Genomic DNA, 20,062 nt, shown 5'->3' on the forward strand with positions numbered 1-20,062 from the left:
AACTCTGCCCCTTCACCTTGACCTTGGACACTCCTGGGAACAGGAAGATGGTCTTTACCTTGGAAGACTCCCCAAGTACCCACTGGGAGGGGAGGTATGTGTATTCTCTGAGGAAGTCAGTCAGCTTGAGAGAGAAGAGGGCTGAGAGCCAGATGATAAGCTCCTGGGTTCCTGTCCTCCTAGGGTTTCCATTTCACAAGGATTGAGCAGATAATGTGGCCTGGCTTCCCAGGCCTCCTCCGTGGGTGTGGACTTGAAGGGCAGGTAGGATGTCTGAACAACAGTCTCAGAAAACCAGGGGACAATGTAAACTGGCTCCCCAGACCCAAAGCACCTGTTCTCCCTTCCTCCCTCCAGGGTCTCAGGATGGCTGACACTGGGGTCCCATGGCAGTCTGGTCCTTGCCTGGATGGAACCTCTCCCAGGCATGCCGGGCAGATCCACTACCCAGGCAAGGCCACTGGTGATGGAGAGGAGGCAGGTCAAGCCAAACTTTTCTTCTGGAAAGACATTGCTTTCCGGTGTGCACATCTGTACTCATGCCATTCCTCCTACATGCCTGCGGCTCTCTTCCACTGAGCCAGATCTTGCCTTCTGGGCCTTTCAGTTCAAGGCCAGCTCACACGCTACCTATTTTGTCCTTGACTCACCAGCCCATAGTCTCTCACTCCCACAGACCCCATTATCGGGCCTGTTCAGTATAGGAATCATATGCTGCCCCCTGGCCATCTGCCACTACTCTGAAGCTCCCTGAGGGCAGGGGCACAGCCATGTGCTTCTCTCCAGTTGCCTAGGAACTATGCCATGCTGGGCACAAAGTGGACTGACTAACTGACCTCCTAACAACTTTGTGTTCCTGCCACAAGCAGATCCCACTGCTGCAGATAATGGGGCCTAGGAGCTCAGTGGGGAAACACAGCCATGGGAAGTCAGTGGAATGAATGAGAAAAGAGGGGGGATGAGGAGGGACAAGCTGTTGTCTTTGTGGTGAGCAAGGACATGAATCAAATGTATGAAGAGCTGCGAGAAGGAGAGAGATGGACAGAGAAGCCCCGACGAGGAGCTCAAGGACAAGGACAACAGTGGGAGGGGCTGGAGTGGACAGAGGGAGCAGAGAGCTGCTCTTACATCTGTATCTTGCTCGTTTAACTTGTAGGTGTGGAGGCTGTCCCGGAACACTTCTGAGTACGGAGGGACCTGCAGGAACATGAGGCCGGTTACTGCAGCAGGGGACAGAAGGGCCTGTGGGGGTGAGGAAGCTGACGACCCTTGCTCCATTTTCGCCAGACCACAATGCATCACTTCTGGTAGCTTCCATTCCAGGGCCCTGAGCTGAGGTCATTCTCTGTTCCCTGGCTGGGAAGCTTCAGATGGTCCAGTCTAAGCTCCATCCCAACTGTCCTAGGCTGGTTCTGGAGACAGAGATACTGCTCAGCTCATGCTGTGTATCTCCTCTTGCCTATGCTCTAGAAGCTACTGCTGGGAGGAATTCCAGGGGTGTGTAGCTTCCAGAGGGATTGTTGGTAACAAACATGAGAACAACAGTTAACCCTTGTCTGTTTCTGAGGATAAGACATGGGAGAATGCAATGAGCATTGGAAATATTTGAGAACTATTATCCTGATGGATTAGACACCAGTCACAGGGCTTGTGCCTAAACCAGAATTGGTATGAATTCAGAAGTATCTCTGGGTCCAGCACATGCTCCCTGCCCTTGATGACGCATCCGGTAACCACAGCATACTCTACACACCTTTGGCATTGGATGGTTCCACATCACACCCCTATGCCCTTAATCCCAATGATGTCTGTGAAGAAGATACCAAATATAAAATAGAAGTCCTAGACATTACAAAGCAGATTTGTGATCCCTGGCAGGCATGAGATGTCAGTGCTGGCTATATTGATGGTTTGGGAAACGGGCCTTGGGTTCATCCATGAATGTGAAAAATGGAGGAGACACGGTGGAATTAAAGGAGGGGGACCAGGCTGAGCCTGGGAGATGAGGCCTGGCAGATGAGCGTGCTGGGTGAAGCAAGCCCCATCTCAGATGGCTTAGCTCGACCATGCACAAGCAGCTAAAATGGTGTTGACAGGGACCACGCTGCCAGGCAGAGGTCTTACTTGCATGAAGAGTTGAGCTCTGGGGGAGGAGCTCTCCACCATGCGGTTCACCATACTGATGAGAGTCTCACTCTCACTCATCTGCAGCAGAGGAAGGAATGGACAATTCAAACTCAGACCCATATAGAGATGTCTCCCCAACACCCACCTGTGCTTGCTTTCCAGGAAACAAGAGCGAGCAGCTCCTCTTGGGGACTCCAGTACCCTCTATTTGGCCTTACCCACTGCTCACCCCTTGTGAGCTCCATCACAGAACCAGCACTGAAGCTGCCCTTGAGGAAAGGCCACAGAAGGGAGCTGGGAGGCCACTGTGTCCTTGCTCACAGCTCTGAAGAGGTCCCAGCCCAGTGACACTTCCCCAGGGTGCCTGAGTGTCGTGGGTCTCATCCACATTGGCCCAAGGTTGTCATATCCTTGCCCCAGCTCTCATTTCTCACACTGCGTTCTTTGGTCAAAGACCACATAGGCAGTTGCAAAGGCCCATCTCCCAAAATTTGCACTATAACAAATGAAACAACTGAGAAAGAACACCTGGGACCTGCTGCTCTTTGGAGGGGCCTTCCCAAACATTATAGGCACAGGTCTCTCTCCCCAACCCCTGCCCACCTCTTGGCTCTAGAGTAGAAAGGATTGCTAAACACGGTTTCCAGAGCTGGGCTGGTAGCATCCATGTCGATCTTGGATGATGCTAGGGAGCAAATAAGGAGGCCAAAACAAGCAAGCCATGTTAAAGGGACACCAGATATTGGAACACTGCTCTCCCAACACGTTATCTTACGTTTCAAAGATCATTAGAAACACGGAGTGGGAAAGACTCTTTTCCAAGTGAAAAAGAAAGAGAAAGAAAGGTGAAGGATGGAGGGAGAGAGGGAGGAAGGACAAGTCAAACGAATCAACCAGAAATGCCATCATTTCCCCCACTGATTCCAGTGTGACAGCATCAAAAAGTGAACATATTAGGGAGTGTCCTATGTCCCTTTAACTCGGTTCATCTGCAGGAGTAAGCAGAAGACAGAAGGGAGTGTGCAGGAAAAGCTTTTGAGGGAGGAGAAGTGAGTAAGGGAAGGGACAGGGCCACCTTAGGGCAGATTTTCTGGGGTCACAGTTCAGGGAAGCCCCACCCTTTTTTTGCCCTTGTCTTCCCAATCTTTGTTGGATCCACATGTATTTTTCCTCGTACCCCGTTTAGATGGCAGCACAAATGCAGCCTTGCTTCTGTGGACTGTGGACCCATCTACCCACATGTGCAGGGTCTACAGCATTTTAAAAGGCTTTCCTAGGATCTGACTTTTCAACCTCTTTAGCCCAGTTGGAAATTTTTTCTATGGCATAAAATGTCATTTAAAAGGCTTTCCAAAGAGTAGTTGTAACATGAGACTGAGTCTTTGTGAACAGTTAAAAGTCAACAGGACATCAACCACATTTTCTGTAAGGATCTGAACTCAGATTGATCCCTATCTTCTCGGAGCCTGTGTGAGATTGCTTTTAATGTGCATGGGTGTGCATGTGTGTGTATATTTACTTCTGCTGCCTGTGTGTCATGCCTGTGTGTGATGTGATGTGTGTGTGTGTGTGTGTGTGTGTGTGTGTAAGACAAGGCAGATCTACCAACACTGAACACCCACTGATCTCATTCCTTCCCCAACAAGTGGCTCTAAAGCAATAAAGGAGGGAAGCAGGAATAGTCTTACCCTGGCCTGCTCTCATCCATGCTGCGGCTTTGGGAATCTTTCGGCCCATGTGGGTCGTGCCTGTAGGAGGATTTCCTGTGTGCCATCTACTGTCTCCCCAAAATGGTAGAGAGCTTTTGTGAGAAAGCACATAGCCTAGTGCCTTTTACATAGTAAGAGCACTCAGTTAATATTTTAAATTGAGTTTTAGAAGAAAAAGAGCAATAAAATAATCATGGCAGCAATTACCACTCCTCGCCAATGCCTGACAAAGTGCTCTCATATAAATTCTTCCTTGATTCTTCCAATAACTCTGAGGTAGAAAAGGCAAATTCTACAATATCCATATTATGATTGAGAAAACAAAGGCCCAGGGAGGCTAAGTGACATTTTCAGAGTTTAAAAAGAAAAAAAAAATCCTTATAAATGGCAGAGCTTGAACTAGAGTGCTCTGGGCTCTAATCATATCAACTTGATTTTTAAGACTACCTAGAATGTCTATGTTTATCTAGGAGGAGGTCCTCTGAGAAGTTATTTCTGAACCCCCAGCCTAAGGTCCCAGCCTCTCTGGGAGGGCAGAAGCCTCGGGAGACGGCACTGCTGTCTGCATTGACTAATTGGGTGGTCAGGCATTGTGGATGGTCAGAGAGGAAAGCCTGCCCGGAGCCCGGGGACACTGAGCCCTGCCCCTCACCACTCCCCAGCACCACAGCCTCTGCTCCTGCAGGGCAATCAGTGCTTCCAGACCTGCTCTGGGCTGGGATCCTGTACTGGACACCACACACTGCTTCCGGAACTAAAATGCTATGTCCTTGAGGGCCAGGAGCCATCCCTGTTGATTAAAATGTAGATATCAGTGCTTCCCAGGGCTCAAGGTCTTCTACGAGGATGAACTGACCAAGACATGGAGGTCCTGTAAGATGCTGCTCAGGTGGCTTGTGACCACAACCACCAACCATTGCAGCTATATCCTCTGATTTCATGTTTACGGTTCTTTCTACAACTTTGAGAGCACAAAATCATCCTGAGGAGGAATGAACCCAGCTTCTTCATATATTAGATGTTTCCTCGGCTGTCAACTGGGTCAAAAGCTCTGCTGTGCACTGGCTGTATGCCCTTGGCATGTTTTTTAACCTCTCTGTGTTTTAGTTTCATCAGTTATAAAATGGGGATAATAACAGTACCCATCCTGCAGTGCTATTATATAGATTAAATGAGTTAGGATCTGTAAAGTGCTTAGAATAGTATGGAGCACAAAGGAAGCACCCAATCATGGTAGGTGTTGCCATTAGTAGTAGTAGTAGCAGTACTAGTACTATCATTATTATTTGCACTACCACCCTAGGCTGCCTCCACAGGACAGTGTGTGCTTGGTGAAGTCCCCCAGATCTGAACATAAGAGTATGTGTTCAGATAAATGTCCAGTATGTTGACCTCTGGCCTGTCTAAACCCGGCTCCCTCAGCCTCACAAGGCCAGGCAGCAAACGGTAGGAGCCCTGGAGCTGGGAGCCCAGGCAGCCAATCACTTCCATCATGTGGGAAAACTCATTGCCTCTTCAGGATGATCATCTGTAAAACTGGGTTGAAAATACTCCCCCAGTCCCCTGTACTGACGTCTCAGGAAAACATGAGCTATGTATACAAAAAAACTGCATGGAGAAACTAACAAATATACTGAATTGATGTCATTTTTAAGTCATCCTAAGAGAGATCCATAGTCCTCAACTTATAAATTATGGAGTTTAATAACAACCTGTGGAATATAATTGGATAATTTCCCAGATTCGGGCTGAACTAAATCCTAGCATTTCAGCTCCAAGCCTGGCGCTCCCCTCTCATCTCTGCCACTCTCTCCAGCAAAGATGCAAATTCCTGCCTGTCCCCTAGGGGCAGTTCCATCTGGGCTGAACAAATAGGAGGCAGCATTAATTATTCATGTGGTCATTTATTATTCTTCTTTCCCCAAGAAACTCCCAGCTGCCCTAAAGAGCTTTGAAGAGAAGGGGTGTGAAGGCACAAACAAAATATAAGCCACTTTGTTGTGTCCTGCTTGTGCCAACAAAGGGTGTCAAATGGATGGAAGATGAGGCGGTGGGAAGGAGAGGGTGGGTAGACATGACAGGAGCAGGGGGGCAGCGAGGGGCACCAGCTCTGCCTACCTGCTGATCCAAATACTCTAGGTTTCTTTGCAACTGAAGGTCTAAAAGTTCATCCTACCCGGAGCCCGAGGCCCAACGGCAACACAAACAAACAGGAACACGACAAAAGAAAACAATAAAAAGGAAGCAAAGCAGTTAAGAGTTAGCTGGGCAAGGACAGCTAGAGGCCTCTCTGCCCTTGAGGAGTTCTGGGGAAGGGAGGGAATGAGGACGTGGGCAGGCACTGCCTGCTGGACACGCTCACTGGACACGCCAGACCAGCTCCTGGAGGGACACACTTGGGTGCCCACTCCATGGCTCCTAGGTGAGCCTGGCCCTCCCTGGGTGAGGGAAGCACCACTGAAGCAATCTAGTCAGCATGACTAGCAGCTATTTTTGAGTTTTCTGGGGAAATCGGTTGTTTCTGGAAGGGTGCATTTACCGTGTGTCAAGGCTATAGCGTTTGGGCACTGGCAGAGGAAAATGAGAAGGTAAGGAGGAACAGCCCTCCCTGCCCGCCAAGGCCCCCTCCACCCTGGCCTCCTGGTGCCATGCAGGGAGACGGGACAGCAACAGGCCTTTGTGGATGGGGATTCTGCCTGTTGGTTCTAATGGTTCTCCCTGCCCTCCACCCCCAGCCTCCAAGTGGAGCGCCTGCATCTAGCTCTCCTAGTTCTCAGGAGAATAAATTCCAGGAAGACACAGTAGAAGGGGGAAAGGAAAGGAGGAGGAGACACAATATGGAAAGTGTTTTCTTCCTCAGTCCTACCACTGTCTTCTTCCCCAAAGTGACATTCCAGGCAAGGATAAGCTGGAAGCTAATACGCTTAGCGGGGAAGTCTAGAAGATCATGCCTGTTGTTGGGAGCGTTAGCCTGACTTCCTTCCCTGCCCACAATCTGCACCTATGTCCAGGCCCCTCAGCATGCTGGAGAGGAGGCGTGTTCTGAGGATGAGAGGATCAGGACATTACATGCTTCCAGATCTTGTCCCTGCTCCTCTGCCCTGTGTCACAGAGGAGAAGGAACAACTGGCACCAAACTCTGTATTGGGGTTAGAGTCCTGGCCAGGAGGGAGGAGGTATCCAGCCAGAGGCTGCTCAACCCCAGATGGGCCAGGCATTGGGCACAGAGCATCCCTGTGTCTGCCCTGTTTGGCCCACCCTGGGAGGAGAGATCCTGAGAGGGAGTGGAGGGGAAGGAGAGGACGTACCATCTTATCGTGGACCGTGGGGGGTGGTGGGTAGTTGTAGGGGAACAGTCCTGCAGGGACTGGCCGCCTGTCTCCCAGGTAATCATACTGGAAGAGAAAGGGGATTGGAGAGGTGAGGGGGCCTGGCTGGGACACGGACTTCCCCACCAACTGAAGTTCAAGGTTAAGGATGTTTGTATCCTGTCCCAGGGCAGACTCCAAGCTAAAATGGACAGCATTTGTCTAGCGTAATATCCTTGCAATGATCTGCCCAGGTCCTCAAGACTTGAAAAGATAGAACACTCTCTGCCCTGTTACGTAAAATTAGGGTTCCTGGCACAATCTGGGGACAGGTACAGAGAGCAATGTTCCTATTTAAGGGGCAAAGCAAGTCCCCCAGGGCGGCACTCCTGGGGATGGAACCACAGGGCCTGTGGCCCCCTGAGCAGCATCACTGGTCCTTCTGACATACAGCCCCGTGTCCCTGTATCCTAGATGCCCCCACAGCTCCATCTTTTCTCAGCAGATGGTCTCAGGCTTCTGGGATACCGCAGGGGGGTGAAGGAGGAGGGGAAGGTTGGTGGCTCACCTTGGGAGAACTGAAGGATCGCCTCATTACATAGGCAGCTGGGTCAGCAGAGATGTCCTCACTGCGAGGTGGCAGCCGCTCAAAACGGGCACTGGGTGAACGGACCGGGGAGTAAATGCGGGCACGGCTGTAGGTGCCCTGGCTGGGCGAGCGGGGCACAGAGTGGGACCGGGGCTGCAAGGACAGGCGGCGCAGGGAGCCAGAGGTGGCATCCAGCTCATCATAATAAACCGGCTGCCGGGAGGGACTGGGGATCCAAACAGTGCCATCCTGCCGCCCATAGCCAGCAGGCTCCTTCCACCCTCCCCCATTGCGGAAGGAGTGGCGCTTGTCCTCCAGAGCCCAGGGCGGGCTGATCCGATCGTAGGCGGGCATGGAGCAGATGCTGTCCGGCCGCACCCCTTGTGGGTAATACTGGTAATCATCAGGGTACTGGGAGGAGTAGGGGCCATAGTACTCGGGGGCCCTGCGGGACACAGGGTAGAACCTAGAGGGACTGAGAGAGAGGACAGTGTAAAGAAGTGGACAGAGGGGGTACGTCCCCACCCATCCAGCCACGCCCCAGCCCCACCTCCTTGTCCTACAGCCTAGAATGGGGTTTGCCCCAGGCTGGCCTTGTGAGCACGCAGAGCACCACGTTTGTGTCCAGAGGTGCAGGGAAGACCCCCTCCTCAGAGCTCCTCTCTCAATCAGCTCCCTGAGACCCAAAATTCCACCTCTCAGAGTTTCCATTTTTGTCTCTTTAAAATGAAATACCCCTGGGGAGAAACTTTAAGCCTTATTAGCCATCACTATCTCAGTGTGAACCAATTTATCAGATCCTGTCCAGAAAGGCAAACAGAAGAAAAAGCTTCTGTTTTTTTCACCTGGAGGAGAGGGACAGAGGAGGGACAAAGGGCAGCTTCCTGGATTTTATGGGACTCATGCCAAGTGAGGCGCTCTCCCTAGGGCAGGCCGGAGGCCCCAGGCGCCAGACCACCAGCAGTGAGCAGCCCTCCTGAGTCTGTCACCTACAGCCCCAAGCTGCCCAAAGCAGCTCCATTTGCCCTGATGATCAGACCCAACCAATGTCTTCAAACCTTTGTCACTAAAGAAGTCAATTGTTCTAGAGGGCAGAAGTAGGGTCAATGAGTGGCAACATTTTGTTACTTTTCTTTTTAAAACTGTTTATAAACACTGGCTTTCAAATAATTAGAGCTGCTTAAAAATGGAGTGAATTGGCTTGGTGGTTAGTGAGTCTCCTGTTGGTAGAACCACTGGAACAGAGGATGTTGTAAGAGGGTCGGAAGCTCAAGCAGATGGATGTCAGATTGGAGCAACTTTAAGGCTCCTCCCTACCACTGTCGGCCTGTTTCCTGGGCCACCCAACACCCTGTGGAGAGGCCCTGGGTGCTTTGTCCCTTCCTCTGAAGGAAGTAGAGAGCAAAATCAAGGACAGAGGGAGCCATGGGGCAGGGATTTGGGTGAGTTGGGAATTCTGGAGTTTTGTTTCCCAACTCAGCCTGGCTTCCAGAAGGTTTCCAACAGGGGATGCCTCTCACGTTCCTCCCCCAGCCCTTGCCCCCTAGCCATGACAGCATCCCAGCTCCACCCCCATCCCCCAACAGGCCTCACCTCCGAAGGTCTTCAGGTGGGGGCACCCCCCGGCGCAGGTTTACCCACTGCTGAAGCTGGTTCATGGAGCTCTTGCGCTGGGCGATCTTGTCAGGGTTGGCGTGTGAGGATAAGCTCCGCCGGTGTTCCCCACTCTCTGAGTCCTGAGGCTGGAAAGCTGTGCTCCCTGGCCGGCTTGGGGAGCTATACTGCCAGCCGTTGGGCTGGCTGGGCCGTTCCCCGCCCCGTGGGACCCTTGGGCCCTCTGGGTAAGGGCTGCCGGGTTCTGAGACTGGTTCCAGCCCAGCTTGGATGCCATTGGCTTTCACCAGAGGCTCACTCTGGACTTCAGGCCTCTCTGGCCTCCTCTCTGCCTTCTCACAGCCTCGGCCATCACCCTCCCCTCGAGTCTTGGCCTCTGGCTCAGGCTTGGGGAGACTGTTGTGCGGTGGCTGGTGGTGGTGTTTGCTGGGTGGGATATTCTCTGAATCTGGTTTCTCATGGCTGCAGGGTGCCAAGGGAGACGTTGTAAGTGACTGCAGCCCAGCATGGAGTTTGGTGGGGGGTGGGAGACTGGGAAGGAGAAATGGAGTGGAGAAGGATAGGCAGGAAGGTAGCGATGGGAACAAAATTCAACAAATTACTATTCTGCTTCCTACTTATAAAAAATCATCCAATCCTGCCTATGCATCTGTGCTTATTCTACCCTCCGGGTCTTCTCCCATGGGTCTCTCTCTACTCCCTTCTGCCAACCTGCCTTGAGCCCAGCCTTCAAGCTATGCCCAAGACTTGGTCTCCTCTGTCGTCTATCCCTGGTTTAGCCCCCAAACTTGGCATACACTATACTGAAGTTTCACGGCACCAATGACCCGGCTACAGAGGCTTCTTATAGGTCAGCTTTCTCTCCTATAGAACGTTCCTCAACTTCCATAAGCCTTGGGCTCCTTGATGGCAGGATGGGGATGACAATGCCTCCTTTCATAGGGCTGGTCTGAGATCAAACATGGCAGGCACCATGGCAGAAGTTGTTGCCTCAGACTTCACAGCCATAGAAACATGCTAGTTCCCTTCTCAGAAACAAGCTTTTCCCAGGACTGATTTTTTGTTAGAATATAAGCTCCACGAAGCAGGAGCATGTCAGAATTTTCCTTATTTTCCTAGCACCTGCTAAAGTGCCTTACACATTTCTATTTGTAGGAAATGTATAAGGAAAAACACGAGTAACCTCCAGGGCGTACGCCCCTTGGTTGAAGCAAAGATTTGGCGTCTCGTGACAATGTTCTTTCTGTAGCTCCCCAAATTCAACACATTCAAGCGTCCTCGTTGAGACATTGCTCGGTACACATTTCTAAGACATGTGAATAGACTTGGACACGATACTGTAATACCTCCTGGATCCCCATTAACATCTCACTCAGGACTCAACAGCCAGTTCAAGTACAAACAGGCGCTGAGACAGCAGATGAGGGAGTCATGGGAGCCGCCATGTATTTTATATACTGCTCAGTCCTCACAACAGCCTGTGAGGTGGGATTATAATTGCCGTCTTTGAGGAAAGGAAACTCCGGTTCACATAGATTAAGTAACTTACACTGAGGTCGCACTGGGGGCAAGTGGCCAAGTTGGGATTCAAACCTGAATCCACCTTCCTCCAAAGGCTGTGTGCTTAACATGCACAGCCAAGAACAAATGAGTAAAGGACCCTGGTCTTTGGCTCTTGGTCCCAGTGCAATCTGGCTTCTCGCTTGGCCTCCGCCAGCTCAGACAGAAGAGGAGCAGCAGGTCAGGGGAAGAGACTGTGAGCTCCGAAATCACTCAACCAGGCACCCTGCTGGGATGCAAGGAGACAGTTCACCTGTTCTCAGAGATTCAAGCCAGCACGCTGGGCTCCATGATAGCACAGAATGGGGCACGTCCTCTCTTCCTCTTTCGCTAGCACTCCCCATGCCCAGGCCCCGTACTCTGGCACTCACTTGTGACGCACAGCTTGGGGTACAGACTTCTGGGCTGGGGGGATCTGTACTCGGGCAGCCTCCCCCATGGCCTGGATCCAGGCCTCCTGCTCCTCGGGGCTCTCAGCACTGAAGAAGTAGGTGCGGACCCCAGCATGCTCGGCCTGTGGGGGGAGGCAGTACGTGGAACCGGCCCCGGCCTCGTCCACCCAGCACACAGTCACCTGTAGGGAGAAGACACCCACGCCACAGAGTGGGTGGTCAGGAAGGCCATTCCCTTCATCGGCGGCTCTTTTTCCCACATAGAGCTCAGGAGCAGGTGAGGAGGGTGGCCCACAGCTATCCCAAGTGCTCCAGCTGGCGTCCACATGCCTGCCTTGGCTAGCTCTCTGGACGCCCTGGGGAGCCCAGGTAAGCTCACCTGTCCCACCTGAGGTGATTATAAGCAGGGGGGACAACCATCATGCCCACTCTCCTATTACATCTTTGATTTGAAGGACAATTACCCAACGTCTGGGAGAGATGCGCCCTAGCACACGCCAGTCTCTTGGCCTCTGAGAAGCTAGCATTGTCTCTTCCGTGCAGAGACAGCCAGGCCTCTCTCCGTGGCATGCAAGGGGCATGCACAGACAGACAGAGCACGCTACCTAGTCGGCGGCTGCGAGCAGGTGCGGCAGGCGGGAACCCAGAAGAGAGCTCCTGTCCAGAGGAGGGGGTCCTCACGCGGTCAGTAGGAGGAAAAGCAGAGAACAGGTCAACCAAACACCAAAGGACGAGACAGAAGACGACGTGGCAGGAATGTTAAGGAACAGACAGAAGTGGGGAGCTATTCAAACCATCCCCCTCCACTTGGTGTCAACCATTGGGAAGACAGTACCCAACAAAGTCCCCAGTTCAACCCACCAGGAGGGGGAGTGAAGGGCTTGTACCAAGGGAATTTGGGCTGGCGGTGGAGAGAAGTCAGAGCATCCCGGTGCTAACCCCAGCCCTGTTCCTAACCAACTTTGGCCTTAAATGATGCATCTGCTGAATAGGGATGGGTCTACCTGGTGAAACTCAAAATTCAAAAAGCTGCCAGGACAAGGTGCTCCAGAGGTAGCTTCTTTCTGGGACCTTAGCATACTCCGAGGTGAGACCTTCAATCTCCCAGAAAAAGCAGGTGGCCTTCTTTATCCCACTCAGCATGAGAGACCCAAAAGCGATTAAGAGTCTCAGATGGGGACCTCACTTTGGCCTCTGAACCCCTGGGTGTTAAATCCTGCATCTCTGGGAATGAGAAGGAGAGAAGACAGAGCTCCTCTGACAAAGCCCCAGGGCTCTCCTTAGCAGCAATGTCAAATCCACACCCTCCAAATGCTTTCCCAGCGGGCCCACGGCAGCCCCTTTCCTCTGCACAGGATTTCTTTCCGTCAGGAGCCCTTACCCAGTGAGGGTGCATCCTCCTCTAGGGGCAGAAATGGGCCTCCTTCCTCTGGATCCTGCGGGTCCCCACCCTCCAGCAGGGGGCCCAGCATGTCAGCAGAGGCAGGGGGGTGCTGAGGAAAAGCCAGTGAAGCTGTGAGGAGGTGTCTGGGAGTTGAAACTACACACAGGGATGTGGAGACCAGGGGTCCAGGCAAGCCCTCTGGGGTGGAGAGCACAGGGTTATCATCGAGGGCAGAGAGACACAGAGGGGGCTCACGGGTGTGTCCTGGGGCTGTCAGGAGTGGGCAGCAAAGGAGTTAACGTGCTAAGCATCTAGTGAGCCTTCTGTGAGTGCAGAGCTCTGCTCTGGGCACCAGTCACAAGGAAAGCACACATACTCTTTGCACTTGAAGACCTCACGGTCAAGCTGGAGAACACAACATGCCCACAGGGAAACAAGGAGGGAGCAAAGGCCTGGGAACAACTGCTGGCAACAGGGCAAGACAGAGGGCCCAGAGAAGAAGGGCAGCTGAAGGGGAACGGGAGGTGACACCAGCCTGGGGCCAGAAAAGGGGACCAGAGAATTGAGAGTGGTGCCCCAGTGGGGTGCAGTCCACTGAGTTCCCGCAGGGCTGGGATAGGACGAGGTTAAGGCATTTGGCAGTAGGAGGGGCAGGGACAGCCCTGGCTCAATATCAGCCACCCAAGAGCTTCACTCGGTGGCCACAGCAGAGCAAGCCTCCCATCTGTCTCAGCTCCCCCCCTTTCCCTGGGGAAGGGCCTCTCATCAGCCACAACTGGAATCCTTTGTGGCCACTGAGCACAGTCCCCCGAATTGGGTTTAAAGTGGCTGTGCACGCCTTTGGGGGATGGGGAAGGAGGAGAAGAGCTGATGGGAACAGAAGTGAGGTCTGAGGTTTTGGGGGGGGGGTGCATGTCAGTCATCGGGATGCTGAGCGTGCCTGCTGAGCTCCTAGCAAAGTGTGTGCATGTGTGTGTGCACAGGTCTGGGAGGGAGGGTGAGACAGGCTGTCTGATTGTGTGGGTGTGTGTGTGTGCGCGTCTGTGTATAGCAGGACTGTTTGTTGTTGGTTAAACAGCCTGTTCCTATTTCCCAGTTAGAACCCAGCTCCCTGGAGCCAGAGTTTTATTAATTGTTCATTCTGTTCACACCTCTGGCACACAGGGTCCAGGGAGGCTGGAAACTAATTACGTGCTAAAGAAGTCTTCTCTACGGCCAGGTGACCAGAGTCCGAAGGACAGAAAGGGGCTCAGACACTGCCTTGGTATGACCTGCAGACCCTAGCATCTAACACCATAGCTTTAGGTTTTCGGGGCCTCAGACAGCACTTCTCAACTGGGGAGAGAGAGGGCTTTGTACCAAGCATGGTAATTTCATATTGGAAAATGAAAAGAAACCTAGGGCCTTTACATCATAAAATACAAAAAGGGCCGGGGATTTTTATTGTTTTCAATGGGTCATGAATTTTTAAATGTGGAAAAACACCGCCTAGGATGAACCAGCTGCAGCCTTTCATGGGTGGCTCCCCAGGGGTTCTGAGGGAGAGCAAGCCTGCGAGGCCCATCTTCCTGCATACTTGTTCGCTCGCATGGTCTACATGAAGTTTGCTTCTCTTGATTACAATGAGACTCAACTGATTTTCTCTAAAGATTGAAATTTGACTGTTGATCTAGTTCCCTGGGCCCAAAGTGGGGAAGAGACTTTCCAGAAAGGATCTCACAACCCCTCCACCCGCAGCCCGTAGCTCCTGCCTCAGCGGAAGGGGTGTCTCTCGGGTTCCAGGCGCCAGGCCACTGGGCAGAGGATCCGGGGGCTCAGGACACAGCTGGGCTATATTTATTGATCTTTATCCTACTAGGGCTGATACACTCGTCTCCCTCTTCCCCTGAGAACAACTGTGGTACCACTGAAGCACATCTCTACTGGCCCACCCTAGGGAGCACCACCCACCCGACCCCTGAGGAAAGAAGACGGGGTCCCAGCACGGCCTTGCCTCCGCCTCATAACAGCCTGCACTGAGTCCCGGGGCCGCCGCCAACTCCCTCTCCCCGCTACCACTTGAGACTCCTTTGGGAGGAGGCTCTTGACGCTTCTCTATTCCCCTATGCTCTAGAGGAACAGGCCTCCCTCCCCCATCTGACCTGGGAGAGGAGGGCCAACTGACCTTAAAGGTGTGCTTTCGGCTGATGTTGTCTGAGGGCTGCACTGCGGCCACCCGGAAGCTCAGGAGGGGGATGCTGCCCAGGATGTTCTCCTCCTTCTCATCTGTTGGGAAACAGGGGCACGGGTGAGACGTGTGTGCACAAATGTGTGCATGTGCGGGGCGAAGAGAGAGGAGAACATCGGCCCTATTATGATAAATAGCAACAAGCCATGCGTGTCTGTTGCTCCTCTACTGTGTGACAGGCGCTCAGGGCCACCACATACCACCACACGGGTTGTGCTGTGCACAGCCCCGAGAGGCATGCTCTCTGGAGTTGGAGCGCTGGGCTGCATGGAAGCTCTGCAGACATGCTGTAGACACAGGGACTACAGAGGTGGGTGAGAGGGAAGTAGTCCCATCCTTAGGGGGCTGACATTCTAGTACACAAGGAGGCAAATCAATTCGAGCTAACGTTTTAGAGAGTTCCATCTATGTTGGGCACTGTTCTAGTGCAATGTCTTCATGGATTTAACCCTCCCAACGATCCTATGAACAGATTCTGTTAGTACCCCATTTTATAGGGCAGGAGGCTGAGACACAGAGAGGCTAAGTAATTCATCCACGGTTACTTAAGTAGAAAGTGGTGGATTGGTCTTTGAGCCCAAGGAGTCTGACTCCCAAGCTATTATAATATCATTCTTAACCGCTGTCCTATGGGTAGTGCCTTTCGACTATTCCAACGGCTATACGTGTAACAGGATAATAATGGGATAGGGCGTGGTAGAGTGGAAAGTCCCATCTTCAGTTTTGGCTCCTCTAGGTAACTGTTTCTAAGGTTCTGCCAGGCACCCAGCAGCGTGCTTTGTCCCCTCCTGACGCAGGCCCCTCCCCTTTACAGTCCCCATTCTCCACAGGAAGACTCGCCCCTGCATGGCCTCCTGGTCCTTTGGTCCCTGGATCAGGTTAACAATCAGGCTATTACATAATTCATCCTGGATCTCCAAAGGAGCCTGATGGATTAGTTGAGTCCCCAGCTGTCGGTAAGAGGCCAGAAAGGGTGGGCGTATTCTGTGAGACAGGTGGGGGGCAACTCTGAGGCCATGGCAAAACCCTCCCCCACTTGCCCCGATAGCTCCTTATTCCCTGAGCTGGAAACTCTGTAAAACCCTCAGACAGGGATCAGAAGCAATATCTTAGGGATTATAAACTAGTTCCCCTTCTCCTCTTACTCATCACTTGCACAAGACACAAGGTGTGATAAAAAAAAAAACTGGTGAATGTTTAAATAAAAAATTTATTACAGTAAAAGACACATTGCCATTAATCCCCCTCAAAATACACCCCCTCATTTTGAACACACCTATCCCATCATTCTTGCCACTTTCTGAAGCAGTTCTGGAAGTCCTCTTCCGTGAGTGTCTTCAGTTGTGTTGTTGTGGCTGCCTCGATGTCCTGAATCGATTCAAAACATTTTCCTTTCATGGTCATTTTGACTTTGGGGAAGAGCCAGAAGTCGCACGGTGCCAGATCCGGTGAATAAGGTGGATGAGGACACGTCGTCATGTTTCTATTTGACAGAAATTGCCATATACCAAAAGCAATGTGTGACATGGAGTGTTGTCATGATGGAGGATGAAGGAAAGACACAAAAAAGGACTTCCAGAACTGCTTCACAAAGTGGCACGAACGATGGGGTAAGTGTGTTCAAAGCGAGGGGGAGTATTTTGAGGGAGATTAATGGCAATGTGTCTTTTACTGTAATTCATTTTTTAAATTTAAACATTCATAGTATTTTTCGATCATACCTCGTACGTGGGCCAACGACCAGCTTCCTATGCAGGCCTCAGCATGGTACCCAGAGGAGAGCTGAGCCAAAGGAGCAGGAGGAAGTCAGGCTGGGGATCCAGGACTTCTTCGGGAAAGCAGGGGCTGTCAGCCCCTAGAGCAGACAGGCCCTCTGCCTGGTCCTGTCCAGGACTGTGTTTAGGGGGTCTACTGAGAGCGTCTCTCGGTGGATAGTGACCCCTATCGCAGTGTACCTTGAAGTGCACTGTTTTTTAAGGTTGTCCTCACACCAGGCCCAGAATCTCTCCTCTGCAGCGAGCCTGGCTTTCCCCCAGCTTTATTCACACTCTGGTTCCAGGGCAGCCCTCTACCCTGGGGGGCCAGGCTGGATAGATTCTTCTGCCCCAATGTTAGGGTTTCCTCTGTGACTGGACTCTGTATACATGGCCCCTCCCTGATTTCTCTCCTCAGGGCTCAGGTGGTAGCAGCTCAGGGCACAGGGACAGCAGCGCCGTGGTGGGACACTGGGTACAACCTTTGTTTGCCAAAGTTAATGATTCACTGAATTGCTCCCAGGAGGCCTGCAGAAGTCAGGGCTCTGCCATTTCTGGGGCATGAAAGGGCACAGAGGAAAAGGGAATTGCCTCTCCTACTGCAAAATCATTTCACCCTTCTCTTCCCAGGGTCCTGCATCAGTGTGACAGGACCACCACTGTCATCACCCTCACTCGATCCCTTCAGACCCTCCTTGACACAATGCTGCTGCATAGACAGTATTTTTTTTTTTTCTTAGCTCAGCCATCCTACCACCTGTTGGCAGCTCAGCGGCAGCTCAGCTCAGGCCGGGCATCGAACCGCTGTTGCTGAACCAACTGAGCCACTCGGCTGGCCCTATACAGTATTTTTAAAATACCTTCCTAAAAGACTGCTGCACCAAAGCTGGCAGATCTAGGCCCTCCTTTTTTTTTTTTTTTTTTTTGAGAGGTTCAGGAATGAGTGTTGAGTGGGGCAGAGAGAGCAGAAGCTGGGGATATTCATTTATTCCGCACTGGTGGAGCACCTACTGTTGTATGGCAAGCACTGTTGTAGGTGCTGTGCATACAGCAGTGACCAAAATGGACAAAAATGGCTGACTTCACGTATTGGATTGTGCTTTCCACGAGACAGAGGAAGATCAGCATGCAAGCTCCAGTTAGCAGGTGACCTGCTAGTAGTAACTAAGGACCTTCCTCTCTTCCTCCATTTCCTCCTCACTGCCCCCTGGAACTCACCACACCATCTGTCATATGACTGTCCTGTTCAGCCCCTGTGTCACCAGTCAGGGCCTAGAACTCTGCCTGAAACCCAGTAAGCACTCGGTAAATACTGAATGTGAATGCGTAAGTGAGCAATGAGGTTTGTCTTTATCCTACTGTGACATCCCACTGATGACAGAGACTGCAGCGGGGAGAGATGTTCCCCACCCCAACTTCCATTCAAAGCACAGCCCAGTCACCTGGCAGAATGGAAGAGTGGTGGGCCCTGGCTTCCCGCGGCCCCCGCAGGCCTAGGGGCAATCTCACCTTTATAGTAGAAGAGGCAGCGATCCACCAGGACGAACCAGCGCTTGTTCCACTGCTTCACCCCGGAGCTGGCCTGCGGGGGGCGCATAGAGAGACAGACAGAAGGAGCTGTGAGCTGTGCATGGGGAGAAGGGGGGCATGGCGGGAAGAGTGCTACACCCTTCCTCTGGTTGCAGCTCGGCCACTAGCAAGGGGCAGCAACCCGCTTGAGACCCCAGATGCAGGGACCTGACATTGGAATATTGCCTGTGACCTCCAGTTCTGTCATCCTAGGCCTCCGTGCCTCCCCCAGAGGAAATAAAAGGGATGAGAAATGAGAGAATGAGTGATCAGAGGGAGGCAGGGACAATGGCAAGGGCAATGGGGAGAATTGCTGGACCCCAGACTTAAAGGACACCCCCAATCCCCGTTTCCATAGCAAGAGGGACCCGCTGAGGATGAGCCAGGGGGTTGGAGCCATCTCCAATACGGTAGATGACCTAGCATATTTCACAGTCATTGTATCTGCCCATCAGGAGATCTAGATGGATTCCCAAGTATGACACGAATTGTTCTGGGACATTTGGGGAAGATAACTGACTTCTCTAGGCCTTCATATAATTAGGAGACTCATTCACAGAGATATATCAAATTAGGACATGGGAGGACATCACAAAATAGACATGGACTATGATAACCACAGAGGATACAGTGCTATGAGGAGAAAGCACTGGGCATGGTGGCCAGAATGGCAGAGGAGGCCTCACCTGTTTGAAGAGCCAGCCTGCCTTGGTGACAGGTGCATTGGGGTTCCGCTTCATGGAGTGTGAGCGTTTGCCAAAGGCGATGGCCTTGCGGGAGGTCCGGGTGGCCTAGGGAGGCACAGAGAGGAGCAGGCCTGACTTCTTTCCTCTAGTTCCACGGGCCAGGGGAGCAGCTATGTCTCTCCAGGGCTACCCCCAGGTGCCCTCACGCTGAAAGGCCCACGTGTGAATCTTGGATCTGTTACTCACTCAAGGGCACAACCTTTCAAGTCATTGGCTCTTTTTCTTATTTCTAAAATAGGGCTCAAAATAATTAGTCCTGCCTGTCTGATGTGGCGGGGTTTTTTGGGGTTTTCTTGAGGAGAAACTAAGATTTTTCATTTCACTCCTGGCTCGCCCTTCCTCCACTGTCCTTCCTCCCTACCTCTTTCATAACGCTTACGAGAACCCTTTCAACTGCAAGTAAATCACCATCCTCTCAGCGTCCTGTTCATTCTCAAATGTCCAACACACCACAGAGCTGGGAACATCTACACAAGTGTTCTCCTAGCTCCTTACTGCCATGTGGACACTGTCATTCTTGCACATTCTGGCAACAATCTCTCTTTCCTGCAGCACCACTCATCTTCCACCATTTAGCCCTTTTCATCACTATCAGCTTCTAGATGATTCTGTCAGTCAGTCATCTTCTTCATTCTAAGTCTTGCCATCACTGCGGCACTGTTCTTGAAGATGACGCATCCAATGCCCTAATTTTATATCACCTTGATGTCCTCAACTCTAAAATCCCCCACTGCCACCCCAGCAACTGACTCCCATGGCCACACCTCAGCTCCTAAGCCCCCTGTACCGCTAACATCTTCAGTTTTAACATTCCCATTATCTGATCACAACATTCTATCCTTTGAGCTGTCTCACTCTGTTCATGAACTGCACACGTTTTTCTACTCCACTGGGATCCCTTTTTTCTTCCCTTTTTTTCCCCTGGATCCATCAGCCACTTCGTGATTTTAGATATTTCCCTACAAAGTTGACAGACACCCCATGGTAGAGTAGATCAACTGCACTCTCAAACACCCCATCCGTGGTCTTTCTGTTCAATCTTCTCTAAAACTCAAAATCCCAGATTAATCAAAGTACCCACCC

The 20,062-nt window shown here is 51.9% G+C and overlaps 1 protein-coding gene across 12 annotated transcripts in view; it reads right to left on the reverse strand.

Annotated features, from left to right (window-relative positions):
• PLEKHA6 (pleckstrin homology domain containing A6) overlaps window positions 1-19,039 on the reverse strand; it is a 39,574-nt gene extending 20,535 nt beyond the window's left edge. For 4 of the 12 annotated variants that reach the window (XM_019649672.1, XM_019649663.1, XM_019649667.1 and 1 more), the window contains exons 1-10: window positions 18,920-19,039; window positions 18,174-18,246; window positions 14,848-14,948; window positions 11,279-11,481; window positions 9,327-9,878; window positions 7,713-8,208; window positions 7,145-7,231; window positions 5,955-6,008; window positions 2,125-2,205; window positions 1,129-1,197 (exon numbers count right to left, since the gene is read on the reverse strand). In XM_019649672.1, the coding sequence (XP_019505217.1) occupies window positions 1,129-1,197; window positions 2,125-2,205; window positions 5,955-6,008; window positions 7,145-7,231; window positions 7,713-8,208; window positions 9,327-9,878; window positions 11,279-11,481; window positions 14,848-14,948; window positions 18,174-18,246; window positions 18,920-18,973 (1,770 nt within the window). In that variant the 5' untranslated portion in view covers window positions 18,974-19,039. The remainder of the gene's footprint in view (window positions 1-1,128; window positions 1,198-2,124; window positions 2,206-5,954; window positions 6,009-7,144; window positions 7,232-7,712; window positions 8,209-9,326; window positions 9,879-11,278; window positions 11,482-14,847; window positions 14,949-18,173; window positions 18,247-18,919) is intronic. The other 8 variants (XM_019649666.1, XM_019649668.1, XM_019649669.1 and 5 more) reach the window with 8 other exon arrangements.
• Window positions 19,040-20,062: the final 1,023 nt, after the last annotated feature.

The sequence above is a fragment of the Hipposideros armiger genome, unplaced genomic scaffold (genome assembly GCF_001890085.2).
Source record: "Hipposideros armiger isolate ML-2016 unplaced genomic scaffold, ASM189008v1 scaffold_134, whole genome shotgun sequence".
Taxonomy (NCBI): Eukaryota; Metazoa; Chordata; class Mammalia; order Chiroptera; family Hipposideridae; genus Hipposideros; species Hipposideros armiger.